This window comes from Sarcophilus harrisii, chromosome 1 (genome assembly GCF_902635505.1).
Source record: "Sarcophilus harrisii chromosome 1, mSarHar1.11, whole genome shotgun sequence".
In the NCBI taxonomy this organism is placed as follows: Eukaryota; Metazoa; Chordata; class Mammalia; order Dasyuromorphia; family Dasyuridae; genus Sarcophilus; species Sarcophilus harrisii.
The window spans coordinates 476,038,592-476,061,315 of record NC_045426.1 but is presented as its reverse complement, the minus strand read 5'-3'; the positions used below and the strand labels follow the sequence as shown (position 1 = coordinate 476,061,315).

Genomic DNA, 22,724 nt, shown 5'->3' with positions numbered 1-22,724 from the left:
TGAATGTTGAAAATTATCTTTGCATATATTTTGAAAATAAAACGCTATTGGTAAAAAACAAATAAAGAATAAATAATTTTATATTTATCTTGTATATAATTTGTTTGTACATATTTATTTGTGAGTTCCTCAAAGGAAAGGCCTGTCTTTTGTTTCTTATTGTATTTCCAGTGCTTAGCACAAGACTGACCCGTATTAGGCACTTATAAATGATTCTTGACTGACTGATTGACTGATTTATATACTTAACAAATGTTTGCTGAAATGACTTGAATTATGTAAAGTCACATGAATATAGCAGTGGAACCTTCTGAATCCAAATACAGTATTTTTTCCACTGTTTACTCTGGGACTTCCAATCCAAAATTAACAAATTTTCTTTAATTTTATATCTCTTGGTGTTATATGTTCCTTCCATCTTTAGGTTCTCACTGAGACTTGGACTTCCCCATCCAATGACTCTGCATCCCTTGATTGTCCTTCCCACCACTGGTTGCATTACCCTTCAGACCTCCTGACTCACTGGTCCTTGAGAAGGAGTGATAATACTCCTCATCCCCCATGGCCATTTCCAGATTCTTCCTCTTTAGCCATGACTCAGCAACTTCTCCTTTGAAGTTTACTTTTATCTTGATTTATCACCCAATACAAATCCACATAGCTCTTGGGTCCACTCTCTCCCAAACTGCCTTGTATTAATTTTCTGGATGTTATATATACACTTATATGTATATGTTTACATTGTCAATCTCATTCGAAGGTCAGCTGTTGAGGACTGAGAGTATTTTACTTCTCTTTATATCCTAGCCTCGTTTTTGACATATATAATATTTTCCTTTCTGTTTCTTTTGTTTCCTTCTGTGATAACTAAAATTTTATACAGTGTATTTGCTTAGGAAGTAATGTTAACTGATGAATTAATATGTAAATATGAACAAGAAACAACCCTCAAAATTAGAGCATGGTGGTTGAATTATTTTATTATTTCTCTTTTCTTTTTTTTTATATCACAATCTCTCTTCTTTGTATCACAGTTATGGGGAAGGGGAGAGGAGATAACCTTTCCCAATTCTAGACTGAACTCTCCTTTTTGACCAAAAACCCCAAAACAAACAACAATTAAAAAATAATACTCTTAAGCAGAAACTGTCTCAACAGTTGGTGTATCTGATATTTCTTGATTTCTGCTATAAGGAGAGAGGTATGTTTCATTATCTTTTCTCCAGGACACTGATTTTTCTGTTCCTTAGAGTTTAGCTTCTCTTTTGGTCATTTCTCCATTTACATTTGTAGTCTTTCTTTGTGTAAATTATTTTCTTGGTTCTGCTTATTCTTCTTTGTATCAATTCATGTCAATCTTTCCTTTTCCCAGAATTCTTCATATTTTTTAGTTCTTACTGCACAGTGAGATTCCATTATATTCCTTGCCTATAGTCTTTCAGTCATCCAACAGTAAAGGGATATCCATTCTGTTTCCAGTTCTTTGCTACCACAAGGAACATGCAATAGATAATTTTGGTATATATTTGACCTTAGTTTCTCTCTTTGACTACCATGGATCATAAAGCCCAGTATATTTGAATATCTGGGTTAAAGGATACAAAAAATTCCATCACTTTTCTTTCCTAATTCAAAGTTGATATCTAGCCCCTTCAATATTTACAAATTTCATTTTTTGGTCATCTTTGTCAATTTATGCGTAGTGAGGTAAAACTCCAAATTTGTATTAACTTGCAATTCTCTTATTTTAGTAGTAGTAATTATATATCACAAAGATTTTTAAATGGTGCTTTTTACCCTATGTTTTCTGGTACACTTTTTAAAATAGTATTTTATTTTTCCAAATATATGCAAAGATAGTTTTCACTATTTACCTCTGCAAACCTTGTGTTCCAAATTTTTCTTCCCCTCTCTCCTTTTTATTCCTCAAGACAGTAAGCAATTCAATACAGGTTAAACATATGTAGTTCTTCTAAACATATTTCCATATTTGTCATGCTGCATAAGAAAAATCAGATCAAAAGAGGAAAAAAACATGAAAAAGAAGGAAAAAACCAAGGAACAACAACCCCCCAAAAGGTGGAAATGCTATGCTTTTATCTACATTCAGACTCTATAGTTCTCTCTCTCGATGCTAATGGCACTTTTCTGGTACACTTTAAAATAATTTTTTTTATACCTTCCAAATCTATTTGCAACATCAATCCTAATCTTATGTCCTATATTTGTGAGAAACTATAAATCTTTTCATAGTACAAATAATCCTCAATTACAGTTATGAGCCTAGGGACTGTGAATTGTCTTAAATTGTTTCTCTAGTATGACACATTTGAAATTTATTATATATAACTTTGGTGTGGGTATAGTTCTACTCATGTTCTGTCTCACTGGAAAATAATCAAGAAATTACCAAACAGCTGTCTTTATGATAACATATATCAAGGGACTTAGGAGATACCACCCATACCATCTCTGACCTATTATTTTTTGTAAAGTACTTAATGCTATTCTTAACACATAATGCATGCTACATAAATGTTAACTGTTATTTTTATTATTATTATTTTGTTCATGTTGCTGTCAACTATTGTAATAGCTCCTCTTACCAAATGTCCAATGTCAAGAAATGTGCTATGTTAGAGGAACCATGGTGTTATACATCATCTGGACTTAGAGTACAAGATACATATAGGTTCAAATAGTGAGCCCATAGATAATTCATTTAAATTTTCTGAGCTTCAGTTTATTCATGTGTTTAAAAAAAAAAAAAAAAGGGTGAATGTGTCTATAATGCTTAATTCCTGAATTTTTTTGAAGAGCAGATGAGATACTATATAACATTGTTTTGCAAATTATAAAGTAGTCTATGAATATCAGCTATTATTATTATTGTCATTATTACAAATATATGCTAAAATTTAACTTTTGAGAGAAGAGCCTAATTCTTCCTTTCATTGGACATTGCTGTGAAGTTTTTTTTCTGTTTCTCAAGAATAGCACAAAATATATCTTTTCCATAATAAATCCATCATGGATGGACCAACAACTATAACATTGGATCTGGGTACTAAAGTTATATTCCCCTTTTCTTTTCTTTTATTTTACACTATATGGGGGGAGGGGGAGAAAATGGGTAGTTTTATCCTAAAATAGCAAAACAGTTTTTATTTAGTTTTGTGTTTGATAAGCCAAATTCAAAATCAGAACTCAAAGTAAAATAGGTTGAGCTATAGATTTTGCCTTGTCTATTTATAATATTTATATTTACAAAGAACCAAAGGTAAATGCTGAACATTATTAACTCCCAAGATTTGGGGCTAAAATAGAAAATGGGAATTCTGTTTTGTAGATGCTGTCTTCTTGTCCAAGATGTTTATGGGATATTCAGTGAAATACATTTGGAATCCTCCTGTTTTCCTCCCGAGGATATTGCTCAGCCCAGCAGACAGTGGGAAGGAAAATCCTGTCTCCTAGAAGGAATGAAGATTTTACAGAGGACTACCAGAGGAAGGTTAGAATATTCTTTGAAGGGGTAGACTTCTCTCCATAATTATTGGCACTCTTTTTATCTTGAGATTTATTGCTAAGAAGAGACAAAAAAAAATTGACAAAATTCAATACAGTAAATATCTATGAGGTATCAACTGGCCTAGAGCTTTGTCAAGCCTTGAGGGAGATACAAGGAGAAATAAGAAAAAAATCCCATGCCTTAACAGAAACTTATGCATAGAATGTAGTCATGATTTGTGACTGACTTTAATAGAAAATGAAATATAGAAGATCATTTCCAGCAGAGGGATCAGAGAAGCTCCTATATAAAAGAGGCAGGATTTTCAATAGATGTAGATGGAAGAACAGAAAGAGTAGTTGGGTGAATTGCCTGAAGGGGACCCACTTAGTATGGCATTAAATAAGATTTAATGTCTTATCTTCCTTTTTAAAAAAAATGTTTTTTGAGGATTACTTTAAAATTAATCTGCCTTAACATCTAAGTTTATGATACTCTCTGAGAGGGAAAAAAAGAATCAATTATAAAAATATGACATTTTGCTTTTGGAGAAGCTGACATTAGCTCTCTATATAGTAGTCATATTTAGCATAGAAATCATTAGAAGTTATATGTTTGTAGCTAACATTTCTCCTGAACTTAGCAGAGAACAATATTTCATGCTTGGCATATAGTAAATACTCAATAAATATGGGTTTTTTAATTTATTCATTAAGTTACGGGCCTTATCTTCATTTTCCATGTTCTTTACAAACATTTTGGAGTGAATAAATAAAAATGTAGTCATAAATCCTATCAATTGCTCTTTTTGCCTATTAGCACTTTTTGGGGTATGTGTTAGATTTGTTCTTTTTATAAAAAGTCCTTTGTCAACAAAAAGTATTTTACCATTATTCTAAACTATTTTCAGTTTATTTATGTCTATACAAGTCACCAGATAGTTGGAAAAAATATTCCGTTAAATGTGAAAATATTGTGTAATTCAGATGTAGAAGTTTGATTCATTTTCAACAAACATAACACCTACTGTGTGCAAGGCATTATTAGCCACCTTCTCATTCCAAAAAAAAAAATTGTAACTGAAATAATTTCTGTTCTCAGAGAGCTTACATTTTATTGGAGGGAAATCACCTAATTATTCTTTTACTTTAACGTTCTGGTTTTAGTAGTTTCTTGTAAATTGTGAATAAATTTAAAGGTGAAATATCTCTGTAGCTACCTTACTGAGTTTACACTCTCAAGTATCATTCAAACTAACTGGTTGAATCCCCAGAGGGCATTTGAGTACTATTTTCTTTACAAAGTCGCTTGAGGAAACTCTAAGGACTTTAGGTTTCTAGTTCTGTGTCTTGCAAAGCCCCTGTTCACTTATTACTCATTATCAATCAACCAGATTGTTAGCTTTTAGCTTTTTTATTTTTGTTAGCTTTTAGCAAAGATATTTACTAAGAAGGTATATCCAGGGTAATACTTAGAAAAACAATTACCTTGCTTCCCCCCAATTCTTAGTCCCAGAAGATCTCTTCTCCCTTCATAGAGTTCTCACAAGCTCACCCTTAGGTGTAGCCTTTTGAGCTCAGTGAATAGGTGCTTTTCTAGACCAGTAGCCAACATTTCTCTCTATTATGAGGGGTCCAGATTCCTGAAGAACTTGGTGGACCACAGTTCCTCTGCTTCCGGTACTCTGGCAGATTCTACCACTGTGACCTTAGATGACTCTGAGCATCCCAGACCAAGGGAGACATGTTCATGGGCACATAGCGCAACTGCTCTTCCCTGTCCTGTCCCCAAGCAGCTCAAAGTAATTTCTGTATCAGTGGCTTCCAGGAAGGAACTTCTGTGCAAGAGGATCAGCAGTGGGGCAGGCCATTTACGCAGTTCTAGCTCAGCAGTTCATGAGTCATCAATCCTAACTTCTCAATCAGCCAGAAGGCTCCAGGTCACCAGACATGGGCAGTCCCTCAGTCACAGGCAGACAGTATCTAAACATGTTCTGTATGATGTATCAAGAAGGGCAAATCCGACTAAAAGGACTGGGTCATCATCAACTATTACATTTGATTACCGCATTACAATTGAAAATAAACTCGGAATAATGTTCCCCATGGTTAATTCAGTAAGCTGTGTTATCTTTTTTTCATACTCTTTTTTGATATGAATTTGTAAACTCAATGTGTAAATATGAAACATGTACAAAATGATGCTCACCCCCCCTTCCCCCAAAGCTAAAGCACAGGATTCTTACCCTTCTAATATGAGGTAGGGAAAAAATATATTCATAGCTTTGCCTTATCCCTGACTGCACACTAAAGAACCCACTTTTAAAACCATTGTAAAAATGAGTTAAGTTACCAAGCCAACCTATGAAGGTTTGTTCAATTCAGGATACGCTTGAAGGGTTCAGTCCAGGTTTTATGGGTTGATCTGGAAGCCTAACCACCATTTATGACATTGTTTCCATGGGAAGTTTTGTTCCAAGATCTAAACAGCATACTTAGGAACAAACTTTTGGAACATAACCCATTTGAAAGTTAGGGATGGCCTATATCCTTTTTTTGTTTGTGTTATATTGGTTTTTGTGCTTTTTGTATGATCTTATATTCTTCTGTATTTAGACATTTCCAAAAAAAAGTTTGTGTATTCTACTTCCTCATCACATAGCCAACCAAATAATATTCAGGTTATTTTTGTAAAGTTTTGGAAGAACTGTTTCTTCAAAACAAATTATTAAAGAGTTCTGGAATGCTGAGCTTCATAATTGGCTATTAGTGATATCATCCATTGTCAGTAATCCATCCATTGCTCAGGAAGTACATGAGACTGATTTTTTTTTTTCACTTTTTGTCCTTCAAAAAAAAAGTTTGTTTCATAGCAACAATAATAAACTTCAATGAGTGCACTTCTAGGAACTTTTTTTTACTTTCCCCAATTCAAGCCGAAATGATTAATTATATCATTCCAATATCTAACACAGTAAATAACTTTTTCTGCCAGTTGGATGTCTTTGGAGAAGTCATGGAGTTTTTTACATCTGGGTCATCAGATTTCATATGGTCTAGGTTTACAAAGACAAAAAAGTTATTGCTTTCTGACGATTGTTTAGTGACTGCATTAAAAATGACTTGATCCTTTTTGGCTGACTGGAAATGGGAATGCATCCACATAGATCCCATTTAAAGTTTTTACTCAGGGACCATTCTACTGTCATAAAATCAAAGATGAGATTGATACCATTGCTGATAATTCCAAGAAGGATGCAAGGAAACTGACATATTCTGGAGAGGTTTTTTTTTTCTACCTATTCATAGAACGTGATAAAAATAAGGCAGGATTTAAGAGTATTGGAAGGTTTGGGGGGAGGGCAAGATGAAGAACACTGAATTTAAAGAAACACCAATGAAGATTTTTCACAATAACATAGATAAGGTAGATTCATTAAGAAAAAGAGTAATTAGTACTGTGTTTCAGTTTTCTTGGCAGCAACACTGATTTTGTTTGCCATTTCCTTCTCCAGCTCATTTTACAGATAAGGAACTGAAGTAAACAGTGTTAATTGACTTGCCCAAAGTCACACAGCTATCTGAGGCCAGATTTGAACTCAGGAAAAATGAGTCTTCCTGCCTTCAGACATGGCACTTTATCATGCCACCTAGCTGCCATAAGTAGGTACCTACCAAGTATTTCTTGAAATAGATGGAAATATCTTTTAGAGACCTTATTAAAATTCATCTAATTGTTTTCCTTATTCTGTTCTTCCAAATAGAAAAACATAGGAACTTTGGACAAAAGGATTAATAAAATCAGAACAAGTGAGATGTCATATTATTCTATATTTCTAAGTTTAGTTGTGTGAAACTTAATTTGTGATTTGTATCTATGGTAGTTGTTCTTCCATTTCAATATATTAACCAAGGCAGGACTTGAAAAAATTACATTTCTTTAAATTATTTCCCTATCATTTTGCTAGTATCCTTAGCTCTTAGCTCAGTGTCTGTCACATAGGAGGTTAAAAATTACTTTTTGATTGCTTTATTTTGAAAAACATAACGACTTAAGTTGTTCTTAAATATATTTTGTCTACAAGTTAAAAGTACAACTATCATTGCATTTCTAACCCTATAACATAGAAATAAATAGATAAATGAATTCTTTTTTTCTATGTCTTTTACATCATTTTTTTAATTAACGGGTCAATTCAGTGGTTGAGTAAAATATGTAATTTTAAATTCATTTTGTTTTTTAAGCATTCTAATCATAGTATCTCATTTTAGAAAGTGAATAAATAATAATTTTTATGTTATTTCAGCCTTTTAAAAGAAACCCTTCCAGGTTCTGCAGAAAAGTAGATTTCATTAAATTCATAAACTGATCCTCATAAACTGAATGCCAAGGACAGTAGGTAGAAGTTTACCATTTCGAGGAATTGAAATTGAAGTATTGAAGCCTTTTGGCTTCTAAGAGTTTGAGGTAGATTATTCTAAATAAGACCCATAAAATCTGGGGCTGTTGGGTTTACTGTGAGGCAGTCTTAGTTAGATACAGTCTTTTAAAGTCTCAGTGGAGGAGGCTCTTCTGTCTCTAATTCAAAAAATATATATTAGGTGCTTTACCAAATTAGTGTGCCAGGCCCTAAATTAGGCACAATACTACCCCTTTCATTAATGATATCTGTGTTATCTTTTCAAAAGACTCTTGAACATTGTTTAAAAGGAAGGATTGTAGTGTGGTTTGGTAATAAGAAGGTGAAATGCCCTCCAAAACTGTTGAAAGGATGGTAGGTATATAAGCTCTGTGGCAAGACTGATAACTTTTTTGAATAAAGTTGATGTTACCATTCTGCCCCAAGTACCACAATGATTTCTGAAAGAAAGTGAGGTTAATGATTTCAGAATAGGATATAGGATTAGGAATAATATTACAATTTAAAATTTTCAAGATGAAAATCATCTCTAGAGATAATCTTTTACAATTCCCTTTATTTAATAGACAATGAAAATGAAACTTAACTCAAGTTAAGTGATTTGCCCAGTTACATTTCTCCTTTGTGATACAGCTGACACTAGACTGTAGATCTCTGGACTCACAGCAAACAGATTTTACTGGATTGAGGAAAGGAATTATCCTGAGGCATCGTAAAACAGGGTGTAGTAAGATATGAAGTCAGTTAGATAAGAGAATGATTATCAAAGAGCTTAAATTCTCATTTATACATTCAAATTTTTATTACATTACTTTAAAGAGAACATGAAGCCTTTTTATAAAAAGAGACTTGATTTAAAAATCAAGATTTGAGATTAAATGGGTTAGTAAGGCTGCATATAAACCAGTAGGAAATTGAAATAATAGCTAATGCAGTTCATTAGATTTTTATTAAATATTTATATGCAAATCACTGTGCTAAGTAATGAGGGAAATTAGAATTTAGATAAGACATGATCTATTCCTTCATGTAATGTTTGGTTTAATAGGGGATAACAAATATAGAAAACTCTAATCTCTAATATTATTTGATGAGTATATTTAAGAGATACATATCACAGAATCATAGAATCATATGTATAGATTTGGAAGGTACATTAGAGTTCATCTGATATAACCTAGAGTAGCTAAATGGTACAATAGATAAGATCATTGAACCTAGAATCAAGAACTGAGTTCAAATCCATCTCAGACACTTAACTAGTTACATGACCCCAGAAATATCACTTAACCTTTATGCCTTAATTTCCTCAAGTGTAAAATGGGGATAATAATAGCCCCTGTCTCAGAATTTTGTAAGGATCAAATAAGATAATATTTATAAAGTGCTTAACATAGTGCCTGGTACATAAGTGTTTTATAAATGATTATTCCTTTCCTTTGCAAATCCTTTAACTTTACAGATAATGAAACTGAGGTTCAAAGAGATTTGAATAATTTGTCCAAGGTCCCACAGTGTCTTAAGTGATAGAGGTAGGATTTGAATGATATTTTACAGATTCAAATTATGTGAACAAAATGCTGGGCTTGGAATCTGGAAAACATTATTATTGATTATTTCCTATTTGTCCTTCTACAGCTTGCTTTGTATATATTTGTTTTTTTAGATTGTGTTTCCCTTCCCTCCCCCCTTTCCATTTGACTCTAAGTTCCTTGAGGGTAAAGATTGACTTTTGATTCTTTTTTCTTGACACATTGATTTATTGAAAGTGCTCAGTCAGTTCTACAAGCAAATTTGGTTATATCGTGATGGGAAGGAGGAATAGAGAATCAGGGAAGACTCCTTAGAGTTTTTAAGTCTTTTTTCCATTTTCATGGTCCATTAATCTTGTTCTTGATGTTCTGCCATTTTTGAGGATTTGCTAAGAATTTTATTTTCCACAAATCCCATTTCCTTTATTCAGACTTCCTACCATTTTCTGCATGTTGTTGACTTTGGACACTAAAAGGAATGAAGAGTTAGAGTTGGGTTTTAAAAGATAGAAAGGAATTTAGCTAATGAGGAAAGAGAACAATCAAAAACAATTAATTAAAAAAAATTTATTGTTTACCATGTGCCCGGCAAAAGAAATGAGAGACAGTGCAAGGACAGGCACATTGAAGCGGTACAAATGATAACTTGACTAGAGATAGAACATGCAGATAGGAATAATATAAAATGAAGTTGAAAAAGATTTTAGACTGTAGAAAGCAAATGATTTTGAGTTTGACTTGCTAGGGAGCTCATGAAAAAATTCTCAAAAGAAGAGTGATGTGACTTTAGACATAATTTCAGTTTCAATGTGATTCAATTCAATAAACATTTAGTGTATGTCTAATATGTGTGAAGCATTGGACTAAGCATTGGGGAAATTAAAAAAAAAAAAAAAAAGACAGTTCCTGCCTTTAAAGAGCTCACAATCTAATTGGAAGAAGAAGCTAGAAAACAGAGGAAGGAGGAGAACATTAGGAGATATCCTCTAAGGGGACCATGAAGTTGAGATCAAGCACACCTGCAGATGGAACGTGGAGTGACCCTCTAAAGAAAAGCTTTGGTTGGAATTTTGGTACTCTTCCCTCCCCTAGTAAATTGGAGTCTGGCAGTAATATGGAGGATGGACTAGAAGACAAGAATGGAAATGGCAAGTTTAACTAAGGCCAATGAAAAGAAAGACCAACATGTCATGTATTCATCTAATGAATCAACCAAGCATTTATTGAGCACCATTCTGGGTACACTAAATCATCCAAAGAGGCATAGGCTTGGTCCCAATTCTCCATGATGTAATTGGGGAAATCAGACATTTGATTGCTTTCGGAGGTCCAGACATGTGATTTCATTGACCTAGAGAGCTCCTGATTAGAAAACTCCTACCAATACAAATCAATGAGTCCTTCAAGTTAGAATATTAGAGAGTTATTTCTGGCACTGAGAAGTTACTTTCCAGAGTCCTACAGCCAACATATATCAGTGTCACGACTTCTTGAATACTGAGCCAACTTTCCATCCATTATCCAACACTGTCATTGACTAAACCCAATCTATATGTAGTACCTCAGCAATGAGTGATAAAGTACTTTGAGTTTTATGCTGAGGAAAAGTTCCCCATTGGGTTTGAGTGCTCAAGGAAGTCTTCACAGAAGAGAGTGGTACAGTGGAAAGGGAGGCAGATTACTTAATTTTGCTTTACAGTTTTACAGTTCTGCCATTTAACTTGGTACAAACCATTTAAATTCTCTAAACCTACATTTTCTCACTTGTTAAACAGAGTCATTAAGACTTGATTTTTGACATCCTAGAATAAAATGGGATTGATGTATATAAATGTTAAAAAATTTTAAAAATAAAAAGTCACAAAAATGTAAATGTCATAAAAGTATAACTATAAATATCACCTATTGACCACAAGCCTTGTAAGGGCAGAAGGTTTGTTTTTTGTTTTCGTTTTTTCTTTGCATCTCCAGTTTTAGGGCATAGCTTGGCCCACCTCAGTTATGTATTATTTGATTGATTAGCAGGTGAAACTTAAGATAACTTTTAAAGGATAATAAAGATTCAATAGGTGTCAGGAAGGGCTTTTCAGGTATAAGAAACAAAGGGAGCTAAGACATTGAAGAAGAAATTGGAATATTTGAGGAACAAAGGTTAGTAAGTAGAATAATGCTAAAAAGTTCTAGAATATGGCCTGGTGCTAAGTAATTTGGTTTTGATTTTGATTTTGGTAAACCTTGATTGGGAATCAGGGTACAATGGTGATGACTTAATTAAAATATTGATGTTAGAATAAAAATATTTAGAATTATAATGTAAAGGAAACTGGACAATCTGAAAAATACCTCTTACCAGTTTTAATTGAATTCCATTCTACTTTGTTATTCAGAATTGAGTGGGTGGGATAGGTGTACCTGAGTTCCTACTTAGTATTAGACTTGGAATTGCCATCTTGTCTCTTTTGTTATTGTTATTCAGTCATTTTTCAGTCATGTCTGACCCTTCATGATCCCATTTGGGGTTTTCTTGGCAGAGATTTTGGAGTAGTTTACCATTCTCCAACTTATTTTAGCTCTAACTGAGGGAAATAGGGTTAAGTGACCTGCCAGAATCACACAGCTAGTATCTGAGGCCAGATTTTAATTCATGAAAATCCTGTCTCTAGGCATGGCACTCAAAGCACTGTTCTTTAAGAGGTAACTAAAAAAGACTCCCCACCATCAGTCTTCTGCCCCTATTACTTTTTCCCTGGTCCTCTGACCTCATCCCCCTCCCCAGAAAAGACAGCTACAAACAAAGTTTCTTAATGCTATTTATAGAAATACTGTTTACTACACAATAGAAGCCAAACTGTATTGAAGATTTCATAACATGTCACTAGTAGACCACAGTTCCTATACTTTGGTTTTCTTGTCTTTGAAGAGGAAAAGAGAAAAGGCCCTAAATATATTCTGATAGACTGGCACCAATGAATGGTACAAAAGCATTAGATTTAGGAGACGTGCTCGGATCATCATTTAGTAGTGTTCAGTCAGAGGACCTGGGTTCGAGGCCTAGCATTGCTAACCTTCTAAATCTCTTAGGTCTCAATTTCCTATAAATCTGTATGATCCTATATATCTATATAAATCCTATGTAGCTATAAAGAAGCTGGCCCAGATGATCTTTAAGTTCTATGTAAGCTTTAAATCCTTGATAATAAAGCTATGAGATGGTCGCTAGCAAATTATGCCAAAAAGTGAGTGTCAGATCTTTGCCTTCCTTCTAACTAATTTGGCTACCAAAGTGTTTAAATTCTGCACAGTTGAGAATATGATGAGATGACTCCATAAATTCCTTTGATATTGACAAGGAAACTCTTGTTTCTTTTTCTGTATTTAAAAAAAATAGCCCTTTATATACTCTCTTTAACAGGAAATATGTGATGAAGAGAGCTCTCCCTGTGCAAGAAAATATAGTAGTAATTTCCTTCCTTTGATTTTCCCTCTTCAAAAAGACAACCCTCTCAAAGAGGTACCCACTTCCCTTGGGGTTTGAGGTCCACAGTCCCTTTACTAATTACTGTGGTTACAAACCATGCTTTACGGGACACACTTAAACAGTCTTTCATGACTTTTAAAATGATGTTTTTGTTTCTAGTCAACTCACTCCTACTTTTGAACAGAGAAAAAAATTGCTTATTTAAGGACATGTTAACTCTTTTAGACTAAATGCATTCATAGTAATAATAGTAATAATAATTATTTATACTTATGCAGAGATTTGGGGTTACAAAGGATTTTTTCCATACATTCAGTATTTCATTTGAATTGTAAAATAGATGTTTCAAGAAAGTAAGCCTGAATATTATTTGAACAACTTTCTCCTCACATATATGATGCCTGTAAATAAGTTTGAAAGGATAATTTTCAAGTTTCTCTGATGGACTTGAGACTTTTACTGCTAGACATTTTTCTACTATGGGAGTTTGGAATAGAATAGAGAGATTTTTTTTAAGCCTATTTAGAGGTAGTGTATGTAAAGAAAAAAATAGTAATGGTACCTTTCCCAAAAGGAAGAAGTAAAGAGTAAATGGACCTGGACATTAAGTGATTTTCTTCTATTTTCTTTCAGCTCATGTTTAAGCATCTCATCTTTCTACCATGCTATACTATACATCTTCATCCTATAGTGAATGTTATTTTCGTTTCCTCATTCCAGAATTTTGAAACCTCTGAAACAGAATAACAAAGAGAATAAATGGCTTTAAGTCTTAAAGATAGTTTTATTTTTACAATAGATTTTGATTTAATATAATTTCTTAACTGAACAAAAGCTGATTTGTTGGAAAATATTTATTTTTCAATGGTTGATTTTTATATGAAGTTTATATGGTATGTTCTCTTAAAGAAATATTACTAAGTAGTTATCTACCATGAAATTTAAAGATAAACTAATTGCATTCTTCTTGCCATGAAGTTTCTGGATGAATTCATTTATGCAACAAACAATTAACTTTAATAAGTCCATATAGTATACAGTTTTGGTTGCTGGGGGTAAGACAAATAATTAAGAAAGGATATCTGCCTCCAGGGAGCTTTCATTCAGTTTAGTAGGTAGATAAAAATCAAACACAAATTATAATGCATCATCTTAAAGGATTATGAGCAAAAAAAAAAAAAAAAAACAACAAAAACTAAGCAAAGGCTGAGAACTAAAAAGGAAGGAGTGTTTTGTATAGAATATTTTAAACAGATCTCCATATTGCCACTGTATGCACTAACAGCTCTAAACAAGACATGAGGAAATCTTTCTAGATTTGACTGCCTCCACTCGCAGATGATTTCACTTTTCGGTTCTCAGTGATTTCATCTGTAAAATGGAACAACAATTATAGACTAGATGATTTCTAAATCTTTTCCAGCTAGAACACTCTAGTATTCTAATTAAAATAAACTTTACCTCACAAGTGAGACTAATTTTTTAAAACAGCAATCTATAGTAATAATAGTAATGGTAATGATGGGCAGTATAGTGGGGAGAGAGCTGTTTTTGAAGTCAGTATAATGACACTGAACTGTGTGACCCTGAGGAAATTATTTATGCTCTCTGTGACCCAGATAACTCTTTAAAAAAATAAGCTTCAGAACAATTGACTATCTTCATTGTCAGAGAGAGTTTTCTTACTCTCCTAATACTAATGAAACCATAACTGTGGATGAAAAAAACAATATGATGGTGGTGTTGGTGGTGGTAATAACAAAGACTATGAGTTATTGCTGATTTTTTAAAACAGGGTATTTTAAAGTTTGAAACATAAGATAGAAAAATCTTCCATAGAAATATTTTTGCTAAAAATTTATTGCTCAGCAAACAGTTCTATCTTTTTTTTTTTTTTTTTTTTTTTTTTTTATTTAATAGCCTTTTATTTACAGGATATATACATGGGTAACTTTACAGCATTAACAATTGCCAAACCTCTTGTTCCAATTTTTCACCTCTTACCCCCCCCCACCCCCTCCCCTAAATGGCAGGATGACCAGTAGATGTTAAATATATTAAAATATAACTTAGATACATAATAAGTATACATGACCAAAACATTATTTTGCTGTACAAAAAGAATCAGACTCTGAATTATTGTACAATTAGCTTGTGAAGGAAATCAAAAATGCAGGTGGGCATAAATATAGGGATTGGGAATTCAATGTAATGGTTTTTAGTCATCTCCCAGAGTTCTTTTTCTGGGTATAGCTAGTTCAGTTCATTACTGCTCCATTAGAAATGATTTGGTTGATCTCGTTGCTGAGGATGGCCTCATCCATCAGAACTGGTCATCATCTAGTATTGTTCAAACAGTTCTATCTTCAGAATTACACAGTTGGTAATTTTTAATGGATCTTCATAGGTATCATTTTTAACATATAATGTTTAGTACGGCATAAGTACTTAATAAATATTTATTGATTGACTAATTGACCAAATAGATTTGTGGCCACATTTCCTATGAGCCTTAGTTTACAGGTGAGGTAGGAAAAGATTAAGTAATAGGGCCAGCAATCACTATAATAACCCATAAACTTTTAAGTTTTATGTTGTTGTTTTTTTTTTAACTTCTCTCTGCCATACCAGTAAGCTTCACCCTTTTCACTAAATATTTTAAATCATTTACTTAGCACTTAGCATAGTGCCTGGGATATAGAAAGCATTTATTAAGTTTTATGGATTAATAGATAATTTTGAGACAATGTTTTACTTCTGTCATTTTCATAAGCTACTTAATTTGACTAGAGAAGATCTATTATTGTGTATTTTGCATAAAGGAAATCAAGTAATTAGAAATAGGAGAAGAAATTTCACCCCCTTTTCAAAACGGACACATTTTATGAGTCAAAGAGTTGTGTAGGAGTTATATAACTTAGGTGATTAGATGCACTATCATTTTACTTTTGCTGTTAAATCCTTACAGATCTTCTCAGTGAAAAGATTTAGCAAAAAATAATGATACTAATGGTTCTTGAACCTAGGCCAGAGAAAGTTGGAATACATAGCAGATGACTAGTTGGTTGTTTAGATTCTCAAAGAGAATCAAATTACCTCACTATGTTGGAGTCAAGGTAGATAGTGTGTCCAACCATGGCTGATGAGTCCAGCATGAGCTCAGAATGCTCTACCATAGGTTGGTACATAGTCCACATGAATATTTGGGGTGGAAGGATCTTTAAATTTGTATGTCTCACTGTAATTCTGCTTTGCTCATAGAACATAGAGTCTTGTTTGGTGCAGGCAGGCCATGCTAGAGTTGCTCTTTTCTAGAATTTCCTGTATCTTGCAACCAATCCCAAAGTTCCTCAGGGAGACCTTGAAAGTATCCTTGGGTCACTTCTTCTGACCACCATGTGAGCGTCTTTCTTGCGTGAGTTCTTTGTAAAGTAGTTTTTTAGACAACTTCTGTTTGACATTTGAACACTGTGGCCAGCCCATTGGACTTGCTCCCTGCAGTAGAGATTGAATCCTTGGTAATTCAGCCCAGAAAGGACTTCAGTGACCAGTACATGCTCACAGAGTTGTTCTTGGTCCTTTGTTTTCAAAGCAGACTGTGATATCAGAGAGGGGATGCCATGACATGCAAGTAAATTATATTGAAGTGAGGGAGGGCTGTGGAAGGTCACCCACCTCACTTTCTCCTCCAGAGCCATCTGGGTCCAGTGGCCAGATGTACATCAGGACAACCCAGAGTCAGGCAGACTTGAATTGAAATCTGACCTCAGACTGTGTGACCCTAGGCAAGTCACTTAACAGTGTTTGCCTCAATTTCCTCATCTGTAAATTAAGCTGGAAAAAAAGTGGCAAACCATTCTAATATCTCTGCCAAAGCAACCTCAACAGGGGTTACAAAGACTCAAATAGGACTGAAATGACTGAACGCATAGTTTGGAGCTAAATCAAAAGGGAAACTGATATAGAAAAAAAAAAAAGTATTCAAAGAAGAGAAGGATTATTCAAGCTTTGACTGGCCTGGAGTCATCTTCAAAATAGGCACCCATTCAAAAAAAAAATGTCATTCTTAGACTTCAGGAAAAGATTCTTGGGATATAGAAAATTTATTATGTATCTCTTTTATGTGATCTTCATATCGGTGATAATGAAAACCAAAAAGTGGACTTACTGGTTCAAAAGGAAAGCAGCATACTGTGAAGAAAACCTTGGAACACGTATTTGATTGATCACAGGAAGAAAGATAAATGAGAACCACAAACCACCAGAAAGATCCCCTTTGAATGATGTAGGTCAAATACTAACCATTGTTAAGATAACCGTGTTAACAGTTAGGAAAATAGCCTATTCCTACAAGCACAAAATAAAAAGAAAAAAACAAGTAGTTATGTAAGAGTCTTAAAAGTGCTCTTAGTGCTAGCTGCCCTTTACTTAATTTTTTAAAATATACAAAGTTGTTGCCTATTAAATAGAAATTCTATTGTTATTTATAATATTCCTGTATGAGGCAGCTAGGTGCCAGATATTGAATCAGGAAGACCTAATTCAAATTCTGCCTCAAATGCTTGCTAGATGTGTGATCTTGTACAACTCATTTAACTTTTCTCTTTTAAATCCCTATCTGTAAAATGGGGATAATATTGTACCTGTCTCCCAAAGTGGTTATAAAAATCTAAGGAGATAATATCTTAAAGCACTTTGCAAATCTTAAAGTGTTATATAAAAGATAGACATTCTTTTTAGTCTTATTGCTATGAATGCTTTACTACTCTCCTCATGTTATTTTTATATTAAAATTCAACCTTAAAAATACTTTTCCCCACAACAGTCCATAAATATTAACTGATATTTAATTTAATACTGCTGAGTCTGGAGTCAGGAAGACCTAATTTCAAACCTGTCTCACACACTTTCTAACTGTGTAATGTTGGACAAATAACTTTATCTCAGTTTGCCTCAGTTTCCTCACTTGCTTCAGAACTGTAAAATGGTGATAATAATAGCACTATCTAGCAGGGTTATTTTGAGGATTTTAATAAGATGATATTTGTAAAGTGCTTAGCATATAGTAGATATTATATAAATAGTGGTTATCATCATTAACAACAATAACAATAACAAATTATGAAACTGAGGAAAGAAGATTACTTGACTTTATTCTGAGTAATGGCTTACTAAATCCCATGGCTAATAGCAGAATCACAAAATGAACTACAATCTTCTGAATCTCAGCTTTTCCTTCTGCATTTTTCTCCCTTTATCAAACATGTTATGCTGAAAATAGCAAGGTGAACACTTGCACCTTGTTGTGAAACTTCTTTGTATGTCCTATATTGCACAACATGAGCATACCATAAATGTCTAGTTGAAAGAATAAATCTGGGTAAATCCAAATTGAAATGCTTTGTGGATGTTTCACTCAGAAATCCTCATAGGACCCCCCAGAACCTTCTCTTTACTAATTGTAGTATTGTCAAGATCAGCAACAAAATGGGGTCATGATATCATAGATCCAAAGCTGAAAGGAATCTCATTTGCCATTAAGTTCTCAGAGGTGAGATTTGACCCCAAGAAGTTAGTCACCAAGCATTTATTAAGCACTTGCTGTGAGCCAGTCACTGGGATAAAGTCCTTTGGCTATAGAGCCAGAATGATTTCCACTTTCAAGTATGTAGGTCAGTCTTATACAATCACAGATCATGATGCAAGTATATTGTAGTATTATATACATTAAGACAAGGAAACGTGGGAAGATTATCTTAGTGGTACAGTGGATAGAATTCTGGGCCTAGAATCAAGAAGACTGAATTCAAACCTGGTCTCAGATACTTACTTGCTGGGTGACCCTCGGCAAGTCAGCTACTTCTATTTACCTCGTTTACTCATCTGCAAAATAATCTGGAGAAGGATATGACAGACCACAATAATATCTTTGCCAAGAAAACCCCAAATGGAGTCACAAAGAGTGGAGTACAACTGAAATGACTGAATAACAAGAACTGGGAGAACATTTCATATAATCTTTTTAATTTTAGAGATGGAAGATACTAAGATTTCACCTCTCTCTCTAGAGAAATGAAATATTTTATGATTACTAAATGACCTAAATGGAATTCAGATCCAGATCTCGTGTAAATTTAATATTCTCTCTATTGAACCCTTGACTCCCTTCAGCAGTGTAATAACTGAGTTTATAAAACTCAGTTATTATTATAACTGTTAGAAGTATCTTAGAATATCTAGTTTAAACCTCCCCCCCCTTTTTTTTTTTTTGCAAAGTGGGAAACTGAGGCTACTTATTCACAGTGACTCAAGGCATAAATAAGTAGTAGAGCCAGATTTGAACCAATTTCTTCTAGACAGAAACCAGGTGTTTCCATTGAACCAAAGAGGTATGGATAAAAGTTTTCCAGATGGAAAAATTTGGAAATTTTCAGACAAAAGAAAAGAAGAAAAAGATCAAGGTTACTTATTTTTAAAGAAGTATAGTCTGAGATGAAATGTTCATTTTAGGCATAGTTGGGAAGGAAGGAAAAGAGATCAATTAGAAATGAACAGATATCACCAGTAAAGCGTTACTGACAAAAGAGAAGTGATCTCATTGAAGGGCTAAGAATACCAAAAAAAAAAAAAAAAGTTTTTCTAAATTATGAATCAAGAAGCAATGAGATCAGTGACTATAATTTTGGGATAAAGAAGTACTTTTCTTATCACTATCTAGCTTGATAGTAGAATTAATTTGCTTAGCAGCATAGCAAGCATATTTTAGTAATAGAAAACAACAAATAGAGCTTTTCCAGTAACTTTTTCTTTAGCTTCCACATAGATCACAGGATTGCAGATTTAGAGCCGGATCCAATATTGTTGTTATTGTTCATTCTTGTCTGATTCTTCATGACCCCATTTGGGTTTTTTTGGCAAAGATACTGAAATGGTTTGCCATTTCTTTCTACAGTGGATTAAGACAAACAGGTTAAGTAACTTGCCCAGAGTCACACAGTAAACCTCTGAGTTCACATTTGAACTCGGGTCTTCCTGAGTCTAAACCCAGTGCTCTTTCCACTGAACTACCCAATTAAATGACTTATTCATGGTTTTATAAATTAGTGAGTAGCCAAGATCGGATTTGAACTTAGATCTTCTGACACTAAATCCAACACTTTGTCTATCATACCTTTCTGTCCTCCGTCTTGTCCTTCAACAATATGATGTGTCTAAAATATGTATGAAAGAGTTGATCATCTACTTATTTTAAAACTTTGATAATATATTCAAATAAGCTGGTCCTCCTGGTGATTTTGTATATTCATAATAGTATGAATGTAAATTTATAAATTAATATTAGAATAATTTGAGTAATCAAAGTATTATTAAAATAATTGAGTTGGCTCAATCCTTTTCTTTGTGGTTATTGATTTAGATTTTTAGTACAACCCTTCTCAAATCTTGTTGAGCTTACCCATAAAATATTTTTGTATTAAGAGATAAACATAAGAACCTATTTTGTAAATTATTAATAGACAAACAAGAATCTTCTGCAAAACTTTCCTATTTTGCCTTTCATTTTTCTTCAAATGATAACTGATGGGAAACAAAAACAACAGCAAAGCAAAAGACTTTCCAGAATACACACTTTCCCCACATAAGAGATCAATGAATAGATTAATTTACAGTCAGAGTCCATGTTTGTGATGTATCCATGTTAACTAGATTAGATCAAGTTAAAAAACAATTTTGTTACTACCAGTTGGTGCTTTGTAATTGTTAATTTTGAGAACAATATTTTTAATGGTGAAAAGGCAAATGACATTAAATAAGATCCCAGGACTTAGTTGACATTTTTTTTTAAAGTATTGTTTTGTTTTGCATAGGGGTGTGTGTGTGTATTTTTGGGGGGGATGAAATTGACTTTTTAAAAATCCCTCCTCCTTCCCGCATATCCTCTCCTCTCTGCCTCCTCCCCCCCCCCCCCCCCCCCCCCCCGCCACTACCCCCAGTAAATGACTTTTGGGAAATAGCTGAGGGGGAAATCCTCAAAGGTAAAATCCTGCCAAAACTAATTTTGTAAAAAATGTTATTGCTAGAAACTGGCATTTAGTGACATTTTGATTACTTACAGTTTAGGGGAATTCATTTTCGCAATTTTCCCCTTTGCTTTGTACCCTTAGCCCCCAAATTAGAGATATTGTTATTTATTGTCTGTAATATTCATATTCATTTTTGGTTTCCTGTCTTTTCCATTCCTTTGATTTAGGCTATCCTAGGATTTATTTGAATAACAGGGAGGAGTACAAATAATCCAGTAAATAATTATACGGAAAGTCGATTTAGTTAGTTATAGTTAGGGCTTGTTATTTTCCTTTAAATTAGCCCCTTATTTTTGAAATAGTATTTGAGTTTTTTTCTTAATGGTAAACAAGCATTTTTGTCTTTCTTCTCTTTCATAATGATCTTTTTATCCCTCATTCAACTAAAAATTTCAGCTTTCATGTCCTATGAGTGCTTTATAAAATGGCCCTGTCATCAGGTTATTAAAATTTAACATCAATTTAAAACCATATAATTTTAATATCTATAGTGATACTCTGCTTTCAAAGAGCTTACAGCCTAATGGTGGAAATAAACAATATATAAGCAGGATAAATTGTAGATAATCGGGAAGAAGGCACTGAATTTGAGGAGGATCAGCAAAGGCATCTTGTAGGAGATGGGATTCCAAATGACACTTGAAGGAAATCAGGAATCCAGGAGGCCAAGATGAAAGGGGAGAGAGTTCCAGGCATGAGAATTTAGACTTTGAAAATGCATGAAGAGGGAGCATCTTGTACAAACAATGTCAAAGAGGCTAATGTCGCTGAATCACAGAGCCTGTGATTCAGGATCTGAATAGGGTCTGAGAAAACTGAAAAAGTTGCTCCTTAGCCAGGTTGTGGAGGCTTTGGAAACCAAAGGTGGGTTTTACATTTTATCATTGATGTAATAGGGAGTCATTGGAGTTGTTTTGAATAAGAGAGCGATATGGTCAGATCTATGCTTTAGAAAGATTGATTAGAGAACCAAGTGGAAGATGGAGAGTGACGAGCCAGAAAAAACAACCTGCAAGTTTGTTGTCACCTGTGAGGTGATAAGGGCCTGCACTAGAGTAGTATCAATATCAGAAAAGAGATAGGAAAATATTTTTTTTTAAATAGGAAGATAAAATGAATAGGACTTGGCAATAGATTGGAAATGGAGTGAGAGTTAGGAGTCAATGTGATGAAACCCAGATTGTGAGCCTAATGATGGGGAGGTGGATGGTATATTTGACAGTCATATGGAAAGGAAAGGGCCTTGAAAAAAAAATAATGAGTTCAATTGTAGATAGTGAATTTAAAATAGGGATGTCTAATAGGCAGTCATAGATGAGTCTGGAAGTTAAGTCTGGCTAAGTAAAGCTGAGAATCATTAACCTAGAAATTTTAATTGAATTCATGGGACCTGAAAAGATGATGAAATGAAATAATATAAAGAAAAAAAGAGAAGAAAGCTCAGGATAAAAGCCTGGAGTAGCCCTACCCATTAACAAATATAATCTGCTAGCAATGTCTTATATGTATCTAGTATTCCAGGGAAAGTTTGGCCTAGATAATTTAGAACTGTGAATCCTTCATATTGAGGCAATAATCCATGTACATGAATAAAATTCACAGTGGAGAGGAATAATAAGTTGGTCAAAGATAAAAATTAAAGGAGTTTGGAAGAAGAAAAGGAATCAGTGAACAAGACAAAGGATTAGTTAGCAAGGTAAGA

At 33.6% G+C, this 22,724-nt stretch overlaps 1 protein-coding gene across 1 annotated transcript in view; it reads left to right on the top strand.

Moving 5' to 3' along the window:
• Positions 1–22,724, top strand: part of SPIDR (scaffold protein involved in DNA repair) — a 538,726-nt gene that overhangs the window by 410,625 nt on the left and 105,377 nt on the right. Inside the window, exon 11 of the mRNA XM_031946429.1 lies at positions 3,350–3,511. Within this exon, the coding sequence (XP_031802289.1) occupies positions 3,350–3,511 (162 nt within the window). The remainder of the gene's footprint in view (positions 1–3,349; positions 3,512–22,724) is intronic.